Source organism: Telopea speciosissima, chromosome 9, assembly GCF_018873765.1.
Source record: "Telopea speciosissima isolate NSW1024214 ecotype Mountain lineage chromosome 9, Tspe_v1, whole genome shotgun sequence".
NCBI classification, from domain to species: Eukaryota; Viridiplantae; Streptophyta; class Magnoliopsida; order Proteales; family Proteaceae; genus Telopea; species Telopea speciosissima.
The window spans coordinates 9,997,339-10,017,555 of NC_057924.1; the positions used below are offsets into that span (position 1 = coordinate 9,997,339).

General features: G+C 39.2%; 1 protein-coding gene across 3 annotated transcripts in view; it reads right to left on the reverse strand.

The window, feature by feature from the left end:
- Window positions 1–20,217, reverse strand: part of LOC122640051 (vacuolar sorting protein 18) — a 71,901-nt gene that overhangs the window by 20,036 nt on the left and 31,648 nt on the right. For all 3 annotated transcript variants that reach the window (XM_043833163.1, XM_043833161.1, XM_043833162.1), the window contains exons 7-15: window positions 19,369–19,470; window positions 19,056–19,200; window positions 18,658–18,801; window positions 18,463–18,582; window positions 18,224–18,280; window positions 12,632–12,691; window positions 10,101–10,208; window positions 8,905–9,047; window positions 2,358–2,436 (exon numbers count right to left, since the gene is read on the reverse strand). In XM_043833163.1, the coding sequence (XP_043689098.1) occupies window positions 2,358–2,436; window positions 8,905–9,047; window positions 10,101–10,208; window positions 12,632–12,691; window positions 18,224–18,280; window positions 18,463–18,582; window positions 18,658–18,801; window positions 19,056–19,200; window positions 19,369–19,470 (958 nt within the window). The remainder of the gene's footprint in view (window positions 1–2,357; window positions 2,437–8,904; window positions 9,048–10,100; window positions 10,209–12,631; window positions 12,692–18,223; window positions 18,281–18,462; window positions 18,583–18,657; window positions 18,802–19,055; window positions 19,201–19,368; window positions 19,471–20,217) is intronic.

Genomic DNA, 20,217 nt, shown 5'->3' on the forward strand with positions numbered 1-20,217 from the left:
AGAGCGGGATTTTTGATGACTTAGCATGGCTTAATGTTGATTTTTGATGATATAAGGTATATATTGTAGGATACTAAATAATGTCAAAAAAGAGGCAATGCCTAGGCTGGCGCCTCGTCACCTAAGCGCTTATGCACCCCTCCAGCGCCTTGGGTCGCCTTGTAGCCCTGACAACAAGGTTCAAGGTTTCATCGAAACCTACCATTTGATTGGTTTCGTTTGTTTCAACTCTAAAGTTTGTGAAAACTTGGTTTTCTGTGATTTTTTACCAAATCAATCCCATAAAAGCGTGGAACAAGTTGTTGAGCAGTAGTGGAACGCATCAAAAGCGAAAATTTACTGCATTTGTGAATTTTTTGTGCAAGATTCAAAGTTGTGTGGAATAGTCCATAATAGAGAATGTATAGAGCAGCATACAACATATGCTACCAATCTAAGGTCTAAAGTCAAACTACCATTTTGGGTGTATGTTTTTACAATCTAAGGGTTTCACTATATTTAGAGGGCCTAAAATAGGGTTTCAATTGAAACCATCCACCGAAACCTTCCAGGCTTGAAACCGAAATTTCGCGGAGCATGGTCGAAACCAGGCTCGAAACAAAACCTTGAACCTTGGCTTAAATTATTCTTTTCTGTTGAGTTACAGCTATACTTAACTGTTTATTTTAAAGTGCAAAAAAAGCATTAAGAAAGGATAAAGAAAAGAGTGATTTAACTAATTAAGTCAATAGGCACATGAATGGATTACAGTTTCCAATTTGATTTCCCACCAATCTAATTTTATAAGTTGAAAATGTCAGGATATTAAGTTACAAGTTACAACACCAGAAATTACCTACTGTGGTCCATCAAAACCATCCTCTACCGATTCACCCAAAAAATTAAAAAACCATCCTCTACCTCAGTATTCAGCATAGGGATAGTGGTACAATCCTCCAAGCTCAGAGAGCTGACCTAGGATCATATTAGTACAAAGAGATCTCCCAACAGAGACTACATCTCACAAAGGTAATCCATTCCCAGCACAAATCCTAGGATCAACCACTCCTTGTTTAGCCAAATAATCAGTCACATCATGTCTCAATGATATTACATAAGAGTTTAACCATAGATAATCTCTTAACCATCCCATCAAATAAGTGGAGGATTCGTTAAACTGTGAGATGTTACCCTGCCATAATGCGATGAGCTTCCAATTCCAATAAAAAGTAACCCATCCAATGGTTAACGATATTGCAGTTTGTACAAGCAGCATGCATGAAATTAACAGAGTCTCATCTCCATCAACACCTGATTAGGACTTTGAAGGGGTTTAAATATATTTTTCTATTCTAAGCTCTACTAAACCTAATCTTAACAATTTAGGTCAGCACACTGCCATCCAACTATATCTAGGCTCTTGTCCATAGTTCAAAAACTTGTCTCGACCAGGTCACGATCTCTCTCGGCGAGACACTGCATTATTTTTTTTTTTTTTTTTGGTTTCGGAATGATGTTTCGGTGGGGAAATGGCCATAGTTGGCTCCAAAACTTTAAGAGAAGCTTGTTTTAGGCTTAATAAACATATTTAAATCTTCAAATTGAAAAAAAAAAACCCCAATCTGGTGTTTGGATTTGCACCCTTGGTTGGTAGTAAAGGCCAAACCCTTAAAGTAATATTACCTATTTTACACATTGTTTAAATGATATGAGACATAATTGGCAAGTAAAACAAGTAAATTATGCAATAATGGATGAAGACACATAATATTGAATAATTATTTAAGAAATAGTTAAAGATTTACAGTTTCTACTACAAACTACTCCACATGAAGTTTTCACAATGCGTATTACATAGACACCCAACAGTGACCAATACATTGGTCATAGGCACCTTACTTCACTAGTCTTCAATGTCCCAACTGCCAACAATACAATCGATCTCTTTGTAGTGATGTGGCAACCCCCAATAGTGTATCCCAGTTGTATTGAATGATGATGTGGACAAAAAGTCAAGAAACAAGGTTTTCCCCCTTCTCTGTCGAGTTACTTCAAATTTCGAATTGTGCTTTCGAGTTGGTGCTTTTTTATAATGTGGAATGTAGCAGTTTTCCGAAATTTCGGCGAGACAGTACAAAGAACCAAAATCTCGCCAAAATTTTGGTCGAGATATTCGAGTTAGTGCATATTCTGTTTCTCGTATGTAAACTCGTCTCGAGCAGCTCGAGATTCTCAAGTTTTCCGAGATCTCAGCAAGTTTTAGAACTATACTCTTGCCCCTTTAGTTTTAGTCGCTTACAACTAAAAGAATACCAAAAGAATAAAAAGCTTAATGAAAGTTATCGATTACTCTTAATTGTAAAATTAAGGAAAAATACCTGAATGTAGTGATGAACAACTATCTCATAATGCTCCTTTAGACTAGCAAAATAGACCAGCTCATCCACTCTTCCATAGCTGCAGATGAAAGAAGAATATAAACAAATGAATCAAGAATAAATTGCATTGATCAGTAAAAGAAATCAAGAGAGGAATACTTATCAACATATAGATAGAAAATGAGTCTTTACATCAGTGTTATTGTGATGACTTGTACTGCATCATAAATGCTAAAATTTGACAAATAATATTTAAAATAAGGGTAGAGGTTTGCTGCCAGGCTGCGTGGGGTGGGGTGGTCATTTCACTGCCCCATGTGAGCAGGCATAGGGGGCGCTGCCAGGCAGCGCTTTTTCCCCTTGAAATAATGAATGGTAACTTCTGAATAATTTAATTCACTGAATATCTTACTACAAGGCATTGAAAAAACCTTGTATTTTGCAATAATGGATACTGCAAATAAAACTTGACAATGTCATGAATAAGGATTTAAGTATCGGTGTTGGATATTGTATCGGAGAGGGCGGGCCTTGGTGCAACGGTAAGGTTGCTCCATTGTGACCAAGTGGCCACAGGTTCGAGTTTGGAAACAGCCTCTCTGCAAAAGCAGGGGTAAGGCTGCGTACATTATGACCCTCCCCAGACCCCGCAGTGGCAGAAGCCTCGTTCACTGGGTATGCCTTTTTTTATTGGGCCGTATCAGAGGGGTGATTTTAAGAGATGTATCATATTGTATCGGAGAGACACAGGATACACTAAAGATGCGCATGAAATTGGTCAAGAAATGCATGGATGTGCTTATGATACATATAAAATACAGTTTTGAAGCATAAAACACCTTATTACGCAATCTGTAAACATATATCAGCTGATTCAGCTTGATGCAAAGAGTAACCAAAAAAAAAAGATTTGAGCACAAAAAAAGGGGATCTGCAAGTTTACCACTTCTTCGCCCAAATCTGTTTCGATCCATGATTTGAGTGCTATAAATCCCCATAACTTGTTGAAATGGTGAGAATTAGGGTCATTTTTAATGTTAGATGATTTCCTCCAACTCATATCAAAGAGAAACACAAATTTCCAAGGCCTTCGGTTGATCTCAATATTGTATCTCACTCATGGTTTATGTTTTGCATGTTTAAAGGAGGCGTATCAAGTGTATCTTACCTGTATCGGTCCCATATCAGCCCCATATCGCACCGTAGGGTTTTGTGTTGGACCATATTGGTCCCATATCGAACCGTATCAACCCGTAACGATTGAAACAATTTTTTTCTTCAAAATATCGTATAATATTGTATCCACCGATACCGATACAATACTTCCTGATAATTAAAACCCTATCTTATCATAAACTCTTAAAGATGCAAACACCACTTACGCTTCAGGGACCTAAAAATGAGGTAAGGAAATACTGAAAGATACAAGGACCCCCTAATCAACTTTGATTAAAAAAAAATGCCACCTCTTCCTAAAGTTTGCAAAACAAATTTTTATGAAAATATATTATGGATTAATAGAGAAGTAATGGTACTCGACAAAACTAAGATTATCCCAAGTAAAAAGAGAAGAAATGACAATACTTAATACTTTCACAATTATATACATATCAAGTAGAAGATGGTTCATCAATTGGGATTTATTTGCAAGCATCCCACTATTTCTTTCTTTCACAACCTTCAACAAACATGCAGTGAAAGCAAGGTACTAAAACTCGGGTCTCGGTGCCAACTCAACTCTTGGAAAAACTGAGACTAGTCGAGATCTCGCCGAGTTGGTGCATTTTTTTTTTTTCAACTCGAAGCCTCAACTTTGGGTCGACCCGAGATCTGGACCCGAGATCCGAGATCTCGTCGAGATCTCACCGAGATCTCGCCAAGATATGTCGAGTTTTGTCCAATTAGGTAAGGTATTTAAGTGGTAGGTGGGTTATACTAATGGGTCGAAACCGAGATCCAACCGAGATCCGAGATCTCACCGAGATATTGCACTTTTGAGACTCACAGGCAATCTCGTCTCGGGATTTCGAAAATCCGAGAAACTCGGCGAGATCTCGCGAGTTCTCGAACCTTGAGTGAAAGAATCTTTTAAAGGAATGAGCCTCAAATATTGAGAGCTTTAATACCCCAACCAGAGGGAAGAAAAGTAAGCACTAAAAGAATTAGGGACAACCAAGAAAAAAGAATCAACTCCAATGACAATTCCATTGCAAAAGGACTAAGAATATGATTCACAGTCTGAACTATTCCAGCCAATGGTCTAGTAAAAGAAAGCCACATTAATAGGAATTACAACCCCAAGAAGCACTAAGTAGGAACAGAATAGGTAAAATGACTATGATTGAATCCTAGAACTTTCCATAAATCAGCTTTTGTTATCGCTTTTCCTCTTGCATCTTGAATAAAAACTATACAAATTCTGGTGAGTAAAAACAAGACATAGAATCTCCAACCAAAGAGAAAGCTCCTAAACTTGGAAGACAAAATATCCCATAAGTACAAGCCATTTGCACCTCAAATTATTCTTTTGGGAAACCATAATGAATCTTCATTCCCCATAAAGCAAATTTTATCATGCCAAAAGTCGTCCTCAAACTTCAAGAAATACCCAACATAATCATGTAAAATTCTCACATAAATTCAAGATGACTTTCCAGTTTCCTCAAAACCAACCTGGTAGCCAATATGAAAATACTTGGATCCTTCACCCTTCTCTGAAGACTATGATTTCTAGCAAATCCCCAAAGGCATCTGCAACTGAAATTATTCATAGAGGAAACAGTCCAGAAAAAAGGAATGTGAAAATATCGACTCCAACCTAAAAAGTTTTTTTGGGTGAATAAAATGTCATTATCAAAAGCCCCAAAAGGGGGGGGGGGGACTGTACAAGCCTCAAGCCATAAGAGAATAGGCTATGAGACAGAAAGAGAGAAACATCTAATCCCCAGGATACAACAATGTGCTTATTCCTTGAGCTGTCAACAAGGGATCTATGAGGAAGCATGTGGAGATTGGAACTAACAATAAAGGAGATGGCTTTATAAATCATGTCAATAGAACGAGATTTGGAGGTCCATCTTCGGAGATTCCGTTCCATCCAAATGTGGGATATAGCAGCCTCAAACATGAGCATGCCGGCGGTATCACAGCTCGAACTACCTGAAAAAACCCTATCTAACCAACGCCATTCCCTGGAGAAGGGAAGCGGTCTCCTACTGCAAGGCCAAATGGAGTGTAAAGTTTCTTCCAAATGGAGAGAGCTAAGGGGAAAAAAAGGTGATTGACGTCCTCATTACCATTCCAACAAAGAACACAGGAGGGGGGACAGGTATGTGGCGGTGAAGGACAAATGCTTGGGTAGGGAGGCAAAGGTTAAGGAATCTCCAAACATTAAAGCTATGGCGGGGGGATACAGCCTTTAAACCTGACCAACTTGGACCAGGTGACCGAGGGGGCATGGGGTCTAACAAAGTCTCAAGCAGAGTGGGAGGTAAAACCCCTTTAGGGGAGAGGAGGAAGGTAATCTTGTCCGAGAGAGAGGGGTTGGTAGGGGTGTCAAAAAAAACCCGGGCAGCCCTAACCCGCCCTGAGCCCGGACAGGGCCGGGCCTGTGTTTAATATAGGGCTGCGATGGGTTTTTTTTGGCTTAGTGTTTACCTGGCCCTCCGTGTCAGGCCGGGCCTAGGTTGAGGCTCGACCCTGGCAGGGCCAACTCGACCCTATATTATATAATATATATTTATACAATATATATAGAGGCCAAGCCTTGGCGCAACGGTCAAGGTTGCTATATTGTAACCAAGTGATCACGGGTTTGAGTCTGAAAACTGCCTCTCTGCAAAAAACGCCCTTTTTTATAGCTTGGGCTTTGTTAGTTCCACAACTTAACAGGCCAAGATATTCAGGGTCAATCAGGGCCGGGCCGGGCTTACGAAAACCCTACTAGGGTCGGGCTGGGTTGAAGGTATGCTTAGCCTTGGCAGGACCGGGCTGGGCTTGGGTTAGGTTAAGACTCCTAGGGTTGGGCTAGGGTTTAGGGCAACCCGGCTCGGCCCAGTCGTTGACAACCCTAGGGGTTGGGGGGGAGAGACGCCCAGACTTGGGAGAGACAGGGGGAAAGGGGAGGGGGGACCAAGAGCCTAGGAGGATGATTATGGAGAGGGGGGGCAGATTTGGGGATAGTAGAAGAATAGACTGCATGGGCCCCTAGAAGGTTATAAAGGACTTCAAGGGGATGCCAGGGACCCAGCCAAAGCGAGAGAGAGGTCCCATCAGCGATCACAGAGGTAGCAGAAAGGGCTAAGGGACGAAGAAGAAGGATTTTACACCAAACCCAGGAGGGGTCAGCAAGGTGGGGGACAGTCCAAATGGAGTCATGTTTAATGAGATAGGAGTAGACCCAATTGACCCAGATTGAGTCATGCGTGGTAGACTCTTTCCAGATTAGCTTAAGGATTCCGGCAATATTATAGTCACAGATCCTGTGGATACCAAGACCTTCAGATTTAGGAAGACAGATACCACACCAATATATGTAAGAAGAGAGATTCCTTACCTTTCCAAAGAGCGGAGAAGAATAGAGATTCAATGGCTTTGATGGTGGATTTTGGAAGCCTATAGATACCACACCAATATATGTAAGATGATTGAAGGACCGATCTGCGAAGGAAAGGAGTTTGCCCTTCTAGAGCTGGAGCCATTTACGGATAAGATCCAGAATAAGGGTACAGTGATGGGCAGTCAGCCTGGCAAGGATCAACGGGGGACCAGGGTATTTCACAGGTAAGGAGCCTAGGGAGAATACTGTTAGGCGGAGCAGGGTGTCCTTATCCGATTCCAACCTACAAAGTTATTTATCATAGAATCACCATGTGCTCCAAACAAAGTGCTTCGGAAGCTCAGCAAGCTTATTAGCAAGCAGGACCAGGATACATATAGGGAAATTAAACAAGTCAGAAGCAGGGCAAGGTTGCTCTATTTCCTTCCCTTCAAGTTGTAAATTGCCTTCCCTGAGGACAACCTACTCTCTAACTGCATAACGGCCGGACTATGCTAAGCTATTAGTGAACCACAAAAAAGCCCAAGATTTGAAGGGTATGTTCACTTGTACAATTGTACTCCAAACAACTCACCCAACTATCAATATACTCATTAACAGTTATTATGGAAAAATGGAGAACATGGGGGCACCCAGATTGTTTTGAAAATAAACAAGAATTTGGAAACCAAACACAGAACTTTAGTTCACTCATTTCTAGCAAAGCTGAAACCTATAGTGAGGACAAAAATCAATAAAAGAACTTAGGAAAATAAAAAGAGGTGAAAAAACAGTCATTGTCCAAGTAAAATATTTCTTATCCATATATTCCTCAAGCTTCAGCAAAGATAAAAGGAGAGAAGAAACAAAACAAGAACAAGCTGGAAACCCATGGTAAAGCCTTAAAACAGCCCACCAAATACCCATCCAAACCAAGCATATGACCTACGGAGCTCCATATCTCAACATCAACCCCATCATCATCATCATTATCATTAACAACAACAATATATATCACCAGCTCAATGATCAACCAGCACCAACCCTCCCAATCAGACACATCTGCTCACCTGTCCCAACCTCTTCTTCTCACATATCCACCAACAGCCTTAGCACCTCCACGGCTCCACCACTTCGGAGAAACAAGGATTGCCAGCCACATTCATGGATCCAGTTAAAGAAGTTGCAACACCTGAATACTGATGCATGTAGTGTCAATGAATTTGCTTTGATGACTCTTATAGGACCACAACCCCATCTTTAAAAGGCCTACCTATAACATAACTACCCAAAGCTTGTTTTTAGCCCATTGAACTACCACCAGCATCTTGTGGGCCTTCTAGACTTATGTCTAGGCCTCCATACAGGATCAATGTCCAATAAAACTGCATCATTCTCCATCCTTTTTCCTATTATTCAAACAACAATCACAAAAAGTACAAGGGGCAATGTGTTCCACAACTTTTTTACAAGGTCTTTCTTTTAGATGCCCTTCAAAAACTCCTTGCATAAATAAGCCAACCTCAACAAGTTCAAACAATGTTAAAACATAATCTGGACAGCTTCTTCTATTACCCCATCCTTCTAGTCCATCAAGGATCTATACTTCTCATCTTTACGACCTTTAAATCCGGGTTTGATCCCTTCATAAAACCTACTCAGCAGAAAAAAGTAGGACTCCTACTGATATGCATCATACATTAAATAACTTCGAAATTTCAGATACACAGAGATATGGCTGCTCCACATGGAACGAACTTTTCTGAAAACTGATAGAATCATAATAACCAATTCTCTCTTTATTTGACAATTACATAATCACATTTATTATACAACATGCAATCAAGAGCACAGTGAAGAACTATGATTGTTTCGGATATTCAAAAAAAAAAAAAAAAAAAACTGAAGAAATGTGCAGTAAACAATCTAAGAGGAAAATGATATAACTACGATAGGCCAGAGGCCTGAAAAATGTCGCATATTGTGTAAGCAGGTATTATAGAAGTTCACCTCTCTAATAATCTCATTGTTGTTGCATCATCAAGGACATCCTTGCAGTCACTCAGGAAAGCACGGAACTCCTTAATGCCAGACTGGTACTCTACATTCTGATTCCGTGAAGCTGTGTCATCCTCCAAAAGCAGTCGGTTGATCTAGAAAATCAGAATATGTGGTTTGGAAATGATTTTAGCATTAACAGCAATACCTTATTTACTAAACCGCGATCTTGATAATAGAAATCAGTGTTTAGAGGGGAAGAATTGAAGATGACTTCACACGCATTAATTGCAATTATTGTTACATTCAGCCAAATTGCTTTCTTCTAGTTAATTGAGTGGAGTAAGCCTGAAAATAAAATGATTTCAGTTTTCGGGGAAGAGAAGATAGGTTGAGAAACTAGTTTTCCTCAAATCCCAGCTTACTCTACTTATTTGAGATTAACTCTTGGTGCTAGTGTGAGAAATTGATGTGTGTGGAATTTGGCAGTGGAGTGAATGAAGCATATATTGTCATCATCGAAGAAGAGATAGGAGGGTGGAAAATTTTCAGAAGACTTCTTTATCTTACGAAATTAGAAACAAAAAACAGAACACTACTTATGGAAAGCCAGATGATTTATGTGATTGAGATATGGTGTCATGGGTCAATGGTAGAATAAGAATGTGGAAAAGAGAATGAGAGCACATGCAAGGCTCTGCTCAATAATGGACAAGGTTGCCAAGACCACATCTATGTTTTTACATATTATGACATATTATGACACCCCTACCAAAAAAAAACAGAAAATATAAATGAGAAATATGTACGCTAGATACTAAAAACATATTCTAACCCCTGTCAAGATGATGCATATAAATTGCACATGCCTAGGGTGAATGTGAATGATATGTGAAAATGCATACCACTATTGCCCTCTGTCAACATATCAACAAGTTTATCTATTTTTCATCCATAGGATGCAAACATGACCAAAACTCAAGCTTCAGCTCCTTTGCGGAAGGATTCACCCACAGGATGCAAACATGATCAGAAGCATCCTCAACCATATAAACAATTTCTAGGGTCCATGGAGAGTATTGATTTATTACAATTTTTAAGCCAAGAGTATGGTAAAAAAAACAAAATTTTGGGGGGTGGAGTGGGCTGGGGCGCATAACATCCAATTTATTACACCCAAGCATCATGAATAAATAAATAATCAGAACCTTGTCCAAGTACAACTCAGTAGCCCAAGTGGAAATCATTGTTATTTGGCATTTATCATCCTTTGCAAGATTATCAAGCTTCCTCAATAAGAAAGTTCTCAATGCATCCTGCAAGAAAAGAAAGAGAGTTGAAATCATATCTTACCATTATATTTTAGTGAAGCTAGAGATCTTCTAACTACCCATGCACAATTTAAATCAAGATAACCTTGGCTTAAGCTTCTTCAAGTAAGAGACCATTCTGTAGGTTTGAATAAAATTTGATTGGTTGAAAAGCATAGATGGCGGAGCAGGGTGCAGTGCCAAGTAGTTGAAATAAGGCTGAGTTCAGATAAGTCGAGTGCAAAATAGGGTCCAGCACCGAGTAATGACATCTTGAATTTTATGCAAAAATAGCAGGGATAAAGTTGTCAATTGGGCTTCCAGAAAATGACAGTGATTTTACTGTGGATTAATTGAGCTGCAGGTAGGAAATAGGAATGACTATGGGATGGGGAAGGGCAGATTTTGCCAATAACATACCAAACCCACTTATAATACTGCTCAATCACAAGCTGCCCCACCCTATGAAAGAAAGCAAGGGCTTACTAATTTACAAAGTAACTGGTGCAGAGCCGCCATAGATTGAGGCAGGGCAGGGCAGGGTCGGACCCCAAAGATTTTTAAAATCCATACCCAACCCAAACCCTATCTTGGTCCATACCAGAACCTACCAATTAGCAGTAGAGCAAGGGCAGTTACCTTGCCACATTTGCCATCTTAGTAGCAAGCCATGCCCTGGGAGTCTGGGAGAATTTTTGGAATGGATGCAGGATGTACCACTATATTATTTATCTTCTTTTTCCCTCTAGTTTCCTTCAACACTGGGAGGGCAAAGGAGTCGCTTGTTACTTTGTTTGATGCCAGGTGAGGTGAATGGTTGTGTCAAAGGATTCCTTGGTTGTCTCATTGGTTCTTTTGGGCCCGTGGGCCTTTCAGGATGTTAAGCCAGCTTTCGGACCAGCTTGTATTTTTCTTTTTTCCTCTATACACATGATAAATTCCAATTTTCAAATATAGAAACTGCCAACATCGAGTAAAGTTTGGTACCTACCCTGAAGCTCTAGGTAGCAAAAGGAAAAGCAATCAACATAAACTTCATAATGGAAAAAAATTTTACAAAGAGATGCAAGATAGTTTTGTAATTCATAACAGAACAATAACTATCAGAACTCTCTCTCTCTCTCTGTGATGCAGATTCATCACCGAAATGGGCTTGTTTTATTAGGAATAAGTCTAGGGTTGGGTTCTATACATGTTAGGCCTTTGATCCCATGGGTTTTCAATGTAATAGGCCACTTTTATGGGCCTAAACTATGGGTAATAAGGTTGCATACGGGATTAGTTAGTTTAGTTTCCAAACTTAGTTTTACTTTTTAAGCCTTTTGTTTTTAATTTGAACAGGGTCCAAGTGGGTCCAACCAGTGGTTCCAATTTAAGTGATTTTACTAGTTTTCTTTTATTTGCTTTTAAGCAATGTAAGTTGGGCTGGATTAGGACTCTATAAATCCAGCCATGTTTTGAGTCTATTTCCTTCAGTATTTCAATTTCCTAATCAGTTTAAGTTACCTACTAGGTTAAGGATTGGGTTAGGCCTTTCTTTTTTAGTGTAGGAGTCTATTTTTGAGTCTTTTGTAAAAGGTTGTATGGGGAGCAAGCATTGGACACGAATTTGATTAATGAAATTGCTGCTGTTGCTGCTCCTCTTCCCCAATAAAGAATCTCTTGTGTTTGATTAAGAGATTAACAGTAAAGTTTTTGAATGATATGCCAGGTCAGCTTAGGGGGGGTTTATGAAACAGGCCATTTGAAATTTTGCTGAGCTTCAACTTGTAGGGACCTCAAAGAGGAAGGAGTAGTCTTGATCGGAAACAAGCAGACGTCTCTCCTTCCCCCCCCCCCCCCACCCCCACCCCACCACCATCATCTTAAATTGACATATGCTCTATTTAGTAATTGTACCAACAACCAACACTGTACATTACACTGGGCTTCTTGCTCCTTATGTTAATATAATCCGTGATTTATCAAAAAAAAAATACAAAGTTAAAAAATTATGGTACACTACAAAGTTAATAATTAATCAGTATCAAATTGTAACTTTCACTCAGAAAAAGAGAAGACATCTCACTTCAGCCTGCACATAACAATTCTATAGAGAATTTGAGTCCAAGTAGACTGCAAAATGTTTCATGCAATTTGACAGCTATGGAGAATGAACAACTTAACTCAGCCCAGCCTTATCCCAACTATATGGGGTCAGCTACATGGACCCTCTTTCGCCATTCAACTCTATTCGAACTTTGATACCATACTTTTGTCGACCCAACGCAATGAATGTCTATCTATGGCTAATGAATCAAATCAAATTAAAAAGATAAAGAGTTCTCATTGAAAATCCCCTACATAGAAGTTTAATAATATTTGTCTAACCTAAGGAGGAAGAGCACATCATTTAAAAGCATGAACGAAGGGAAAGACATCACAGATACCTGTTCTCCCACACTGATAAACTTCAGAGTGATCTCCTCAAATGACAATATATAGTTAATCTGCAAAAGAAGAACAGTCATGAACCAACCATCCTTTTGTAGGTGAAACACTACTTCAGATCAAATGACAATGCATGGTCAATCTCTGAAAAAAATAAAGAGAATAATCATCAATCAATCAATTATCTTTCTCTAAGTAAAATACCATTTTGCCAGATGCTTATTTTCAAATAGGTCCATATTTATGCATAAAACATAGAAAGAAACATAGTCCTTCAAGTAGAGAGGTACCTTCACTTGATTATTCGACCCCTTTCCTAGAAGTAGCAAATTATTTACATTAAATTCCCTTTTTTGTTTACTATACTACATGCTCCTTTTTTTTTTCCTTTTTTAAAGAAAAAAAAAAGGAATTAGATTGATATCAAGCAAATGTACAGTTCAGGATGCTGTACACATGTAACCTGTCAGAAATGGACACTCAACACCGACAAATATACCAAGCCCAAAAAGACCCTCACCTAATTACAACTTCCTTCCAATTATCCCAAATCCCAAAAAGTATTACCACCACTAAATTCTGGTAACACAGCCAGCCCATTGGACATCAGTTTTTTGCTGCCTTCTTTTTTTTTTTCTTTTAATAAATGTTTCTTTGCCTTCTTTGCTGTCTTAAAAGGCTGCTGCTCCTTGTCTGCAAATACCCAAGCATCCCTTTCTTTGCTGCCTTAAAGCTGACCTGCGGCTAGGGTTTTGACTGCTGATTGGTTCTATTGTATTGTGGGTATTTGGGGTTAGTTGCTGTGCAGAGAGTCAAATCACACCTGCGGCTCGGCTTTGTTTCTATTTTCTGCTGCAACTTCAGATCACTATATCTCTACAACCAGCCGCCGGGAATGAGAGATATTTGGAGCATAGCATCCCCTTATTGTGGCTTACAATCGATCCAAGTTTGGAGCAATTCTGCCGGCTGAAACTGAAGATATACTCTAAATTTCTAATTTTGAACTTAGTTTCTATTTCTGTTATCCTGTCATAGCTCAATTTATAGCCATCCAATCGATTCACGCTATTGTTCCTTCCAATCGATGGGTTGATGTTAATACAAGGAAGATGAAGTCAGAAGTTCTCCTTTGTTGGGCAGAGGGATCAATTCTTCTTCCTTGACTGGTTGGATTTTCTAAAGGAATATTTTGACTGGTGCAACCCAACAGAGGAGTTGAAGCTTAAGGTTGTTTACTCCCGATTGACTGGTCGTGCTAGACAATGGTGGAAACTCCATGGAGAGAGACTCAGAGTTAGAAGATGTGAATCTAGGACTGAGGAAGAGATGAAGTATGAGTTGAAGAACAAGTACCTACTGGAACATATGCGAAGAAAGCTCTCCCTTCGACAAGATTACCCCCAAAAGCCACTTACACTTGAAGAGAGCGTGAAGCAACTAATAGACCAAACAGCCTCTTTTGAGCAAACGTTTAAAGCCACATTTGGTCTCCACCTCCAACAGATGCTACCATGATATTCATTGAAGTTTTGAAGATGGAAGAGCAACAAGAGAAGAAACCTCCAATCAATGAACTAGTACATGAAGTTGAGGTTAATATTGAAGACATCCCAGAAATTTTTGTTGTCAAGGAAGAGTCAGTCCTTGAAATTTCGAATGTCGAGGCTTATATTGAAGAATTTGAAGCAGTGGACGATGTGAAACTTGGCACTACAGTCGATGAGGTGGTTGAAGCATCAACTGAACTGATTGAGAACCACCAGGACGACGAACCAAAAGAGCTCTACGTTGCATCAGAGTTTGTAGAGGTCGAAAACACAATTGTAAAATACCACATGGACACGACTGATGATATTGAAGTTGACCACATAGAGTTTGTGATCCCACCTGAATTTTTTGAAGAGAAAGCTCCATGCATCGAAGATTACATTCCAAACATCTGTAAGCTGCCGGAGTACTGTTTGGGCTGAAACTGGACATGCACCACACCAAACTTGTCCCTAAATTCTATAAAACTCGAGGACGGGTTCCTTTTGAGTGAGGGAGAGTTGATGTAGATCAAAGCTTAAAAAGGAGAAGGACCAAAATAAAATTCTGTAAAAAAATTACTGTTCACGCATTACTATTCACGTGAGCAGTACCCGAGTTACTGTTCATGTGAACAGTGTTGTGGGTCCATAAGCCCTGAATGGAGAAGGAAGTCCAAGCAAATATTTGAGATTCTGTGCGCCCCACTGAAGATAGCAAGACGAGGCAGATTTTATAGCTGATTAGTTGGTTACTAATTTTGTTTTCTTTTCTTTTTAGTAACCTTGCTTGATTAGAAGGCTGGATTCTATAAAGCATTTACTAGTTTCTATTTAAAGTTAGTTTCTATTTCAATTAGTTGCTATTTTCCATTAGTTGCTATTTCTTACTTTCTATTTTTGTAAGCTTGCCTGAGCTATAAATTGGCACCCATTGTAAGGAAGGATTACCAATTGATAAATAAAATTTTCAAGCAATGCTTGCACTCAAATTTGGGGGAGAATTCCCTGTTCAACAGCTGAGATAGCTGTGGTGAGAGACCCAAGGGCCAAGGCTGAGATAGCCTACCCTATCCTTCTATCCTTCTTCTATCCTATCTTCTATTTTTCCCTAATTTTTTATTTTCATTGTGTGATACTGTGATTTGCTACAAGTCCTGCGATTGAAGAGTAAATCTGCTGCTGAACAAAGTGATCGATCTCCTATTCTGTCCAGCAATTGAAAATTAATTTTCAGCATTAATTCTGACCTATCAATGATCCTACTGTAGAGTGGTTCTTACTGGAACTGACTTCTACTTTAACCCCATTCTAGCTACTGTTTTATGACTTACCGAGCTATCGTTTATGACCTATTATATTATTAAATTCTGATCAACATAACTGAACCCTCATTCTGACTTCAGCTTTGAACCCCCCCCCAAAAAATTACTGTTTTGCCCTTGTCCTGCCCTTGTCCTGGTCTAACTAGGATTGGTCCATATTTTCTATCCAGCCATCCAATTGATCTCAGATTTTCAGCTAGTGTTCTAATACCCTATTACTAAATTTTATTTGAGTTTTAGCTTATTCTAATCATCTGATCTTGGGCTATCTATTATCTCCCTTTGAACTACTCTTCGATTAAAAGATCTTGTTTATTGACACGGTTTTGAGTTTTCAAATTCAGTTCTACTTTACAAAGCCTCCAAAAGTTATGCTGCCCATTTCTACCCCAAGCTCTTAGCTTCACTCCCTCTCACACAAAGCAAAATAATCAGACCCAACCACACTAATAACATACATACTCTCACTGATTACTGGTTATAAATGTCAAAAGAAAGGATAATCAGTCTACTTTAAAATAGAATACCAATTTTTTGGGCAAATACACAGAATATCAATTTGAACTAAACTACATCTATCAAGAAAATATGGAAGAAACAACAACAACACAGCCTTATCCCAACTAAATGGGGTCGGCTACATGGATCCTATCAAAAACAAAGTAGAGAAGACTGAGGTCCTCATAAAGGGAGAGGGAGAAACTTAAAAGAAATGGGGTAAGAAAGGTATGTAATGGAAAATAAAAAAGGAAAGAAGATAGCCCAGGAATTCAGGAAAGTCTCAGCTACATGGTGTCGATAACGTGGATCCTTGCCCTCCAATAGGCTCTATCTAAGGTCATACTTGGTACAAGACCCAAACTAAGCATGTCCTTCTTCACAACCTCACCTATGGTCATTTTAGGCCTGCCCCTAGCTCTTTTAGCTCCTTCAATCGGCATCAGATCACTTCTCCTTACTGGGGCATCCTCAGGCCTCCATTGTACATGGCCAAACCACCTCAGGCGACATTCTCGAAGCTTGTCGCTGATCGGTGTGACTCCCACATCCACTCTAATACGTTCATTCCTCACTTTATCCTTCCTAGTTTTGCCGTACATCCATCTTAATATCCTCATCTCTGCAACACATAGCTTCGCTACATGGCACTTCTTAACTGTCCAACATTCCGCCCCATATATTATAGCCGGTCAGATAATAGTCCTGTAGAACTTTCCTTTAAGCTTTAAAGGAATGCGTCGGTCACACAGAACTCCAATCGCACCTCTCCACTTCAACCATCCTACGTTAATTCTGTGTGAAACATCATCATCTATGTCACCTTCTTTGTGCATGATAAACCCAAGATATCTGAAATAGTTACTTGGCGCTCGCTCCTCAATTTTCACCATGTCATCATCCATCATAATGTGACTTAAGTTACACATCATATACTCCGTCTTTGATCTACTAATCTTAAAACCTCTTGTTTCCAAGGTTGATCTCCACAACTCTAACTTAGTCTTAATCCTTGCTTTTGTCCCATTTACCAAAACGATATCATTGGCGAAGAGTATACACCACGGTACTTCGTCTTAGATGTTCTTGGTTAATTCATTCATGATAAACGCAAACAAATAAGGGCTTAGGGCTGATCCTTGTTGTAACCCAACCGTTATTGGGAATTTTTTGCCCTAGCCACCCACAGATCTCACACTAGTCACCACACCCTCATAGATATCTTTAATTACCACTATATACTTACTCGACACCCCTCTCTTCGCAAGAACATGCAGGATTAAATCTCTAGGTACTTTGTCATAGGCTTTTTCCGAGCCTCCTCGGTAGGTAGATAGCTTATGTCGTGGATCTTCCTGACATAAAACCAAATTGATTCTTCGAGATATGAGTCTCTCTTCTTAGACGCGCTTCTCAATAACCTTCTCCCAAAGTTTCATAGTATGACTCATCAGTTTTGTGCTTCTATAGTTATTGCAGCTCTGGACATTACCCTTATTTTTATAGACCGGAACTACAATGTTTCTCCTGCAATCATCTGGCATTCTCCTTGTGATCATAATCTTGGTAAACAACATGGTTAACCAACATACCCAACACACTCCTAGGCATAGTACTAAAACTCGCGAAATTTCGGTCGAGATATCGAATATTTCGAGTATCTAGACCTGTCCGAAACGAAACGCAAGTCTGATATGAAAAAATGCAATATTTCAGAAATTTCGGAAATTTCGGTCATCTCGTTTCGGAAATTTTGGAAATCTCGGATATTTTTGGCATTTTACACCGACAGAAAAATACCATATTTCGACTGGGATTTCGACGAAATTTCGGTATCTCGGAAATTTTGGTCAGACCGAAACACCGAAACGAAACGAGATTTAGTACCATGCTCCTAGGGCCTTCCACACTTCTATTGGGATCTTATCCGGTCCTGGTGTCTTGTCTACTTTCATCTTTCTTAAGGCTTCTTTGAGAAGAGAGAACTCAAAAATGGAAGAAAATACTATAAAAAGTTGAAAGGCACCTTGACTTAAAGTGAATACTAGTTAAAACAAATAAAGGAACTAAAAATGAACACTAAAAACAGTTGTAACACAGAACTCAAGATATGACGGAGCTTTCACCTTTAACCATATATGACAAAAAGTAACGTGTTTTACAGTCCAGAAATGGCAAGCTCTATATGAAAATTTACATATAATGTGCAGACAGCCATAAAAAGAAATAGGGAACTCACTTTCGCAAAAAATGATGCTGCTCTAAAGAAATCTTTTGCAGAGAAAGCAGTTTCACCCTGCAAGACAGATTATTTTAATTGCACAGTACTCAGAAGTCAGCATAAGTTTGAACAACTAATAAAAGCTATCAAGTCCTAATTACTTGCAAAGAAACTAAGGTGGAAGTCTGATTACTAATAATCTCCACTTAATTTCAACACAGTAACTGAATTTCTACAAGAAACTAATGAGCCATGACCTGCACTAAATAAACTTGGTCCCTTTGGAATGGATCCCGGCAGTGTGCTAAAGCTGCAGCATACTCATTCATGTCAAGATACACACGCCACATATCTCGGCCTTCATCATGGACAGAAACCTGCAATGGCCCAAAATTTAGATAACCATAAGAAGCAAAAGATGAAGAAGTCATCAGTCATCAGAAAACACAAACCTGGAATATGGAGTTTTGGTCATATGCATAGAACAATCCAGCAGTAGCATCACTACAGAGTCCAATGATACCTCTTGAAACCGACTCTGATGCATGATCAAACTGTAGGTCCCCCATAATCTGTTCACTAATTCTATTGACAACCTACATAACATTACAAGGTCACAGAAAGCAATTTTAAAGGCTAGTGACAAGTCATTAGGAAGTGTGAAATAAGAGAACGAACAGGAGTGGCAAGCTAAATAGGCTATTGATGGTAAAATGTGTGAAACCAAATGAGAAATTTTTAACTTGAGCCTCAATGAAAGAGAGACACTGTACAAATTATAGGACCATAGCTTGCAAATTGTTTATAATCAAAGGGGGAAAAGGAAACAAGACAATAATCTTGGTCATACCTTAACCTTATCCCCAATTAAAAGTAGAAAATGAAAGTCAGAAACTGCAAGAGATCTAGGTTTAACTGCTTCAGAACCTTCACCCAATTTTGAGTAGTCCAATAGAGCCTTGTTCTCCACAAAGTTTTCATCTCCATCAGCAGAACTATTAGATATATCCAGAAGAAACAGTAGGTCACAGCACTAAGTAACCAATATGGATATCAAAGACATACAGCAACCAGGACTCTAATAAAATCTCCAGTAACAAATAAAAGTATCCATGCAGATCTCTACAGCCACAGAAAACACAGGTCGGAAAATGATACATTACCTATGCTGTGCTCCAAAGTTTAGATCACCATGATAAATACCAGCCCCCGAAAGCCAGGCAAAATGTTCAGCTCTTCTTTGCTTGATGAAGAAATGCAGTTCACTGCTTCATGATTAGGACCGAAAACTTCAAATACCAGAAAAATGTAATACTAATCTTAAGCATTAGCAGATTTCAATACTCCCACCCAAGAAGCAAAAGCAGTATAAAAATGACTAGAAACCACGCAATGTCCAACAGAAGAATGGGAACAAAAGAGGAAGAATAAAAAAATCATTGAAGAATGAACATAATTATACACTCTTAAGTCTTAAACCTCTATAAGAAAATTTTTAAAACATACATAGTGGCACTCTCTAACTCATAAACGGCAAAAGGCGATCCCATCAATGCTAGGCAGGTCCCCTCGCATGCTTTTGGTACGTCTAGCTTGCCTGCCTTCCCATTTTATCTATGTGTTCGTAACCACGTTGAAATCCCTGCCAAGAAGCCACAACTCATATATCCAGTAATTCATAATTTGTAGCTTCTACCACTCAATGCTACTGACAGTGAACAATCCCTTATAACAGCATCTAAGCAAAGAAACAAATGCTGTTTAGGCAATATCACCTCCAACCAGAGTGCCCATTGCTAGCAAGTTCACCCAAGCAAAATAAAAATAATTGCAACCCCATAGGCTAGCAATTATGAGCAATTTTGTCTCGTCTAATTTGTCATCTTGCAAAAAATGCCTCGACTGTTTTAAAACTCCCTAATCAGACTTCTCCCTGGTCTAACGTTTAGGGGTCGCTGAGAGAATAGACATTCCAGGAAAGCAATTTCTTTTGAGGTGTCCTCAGGCACATG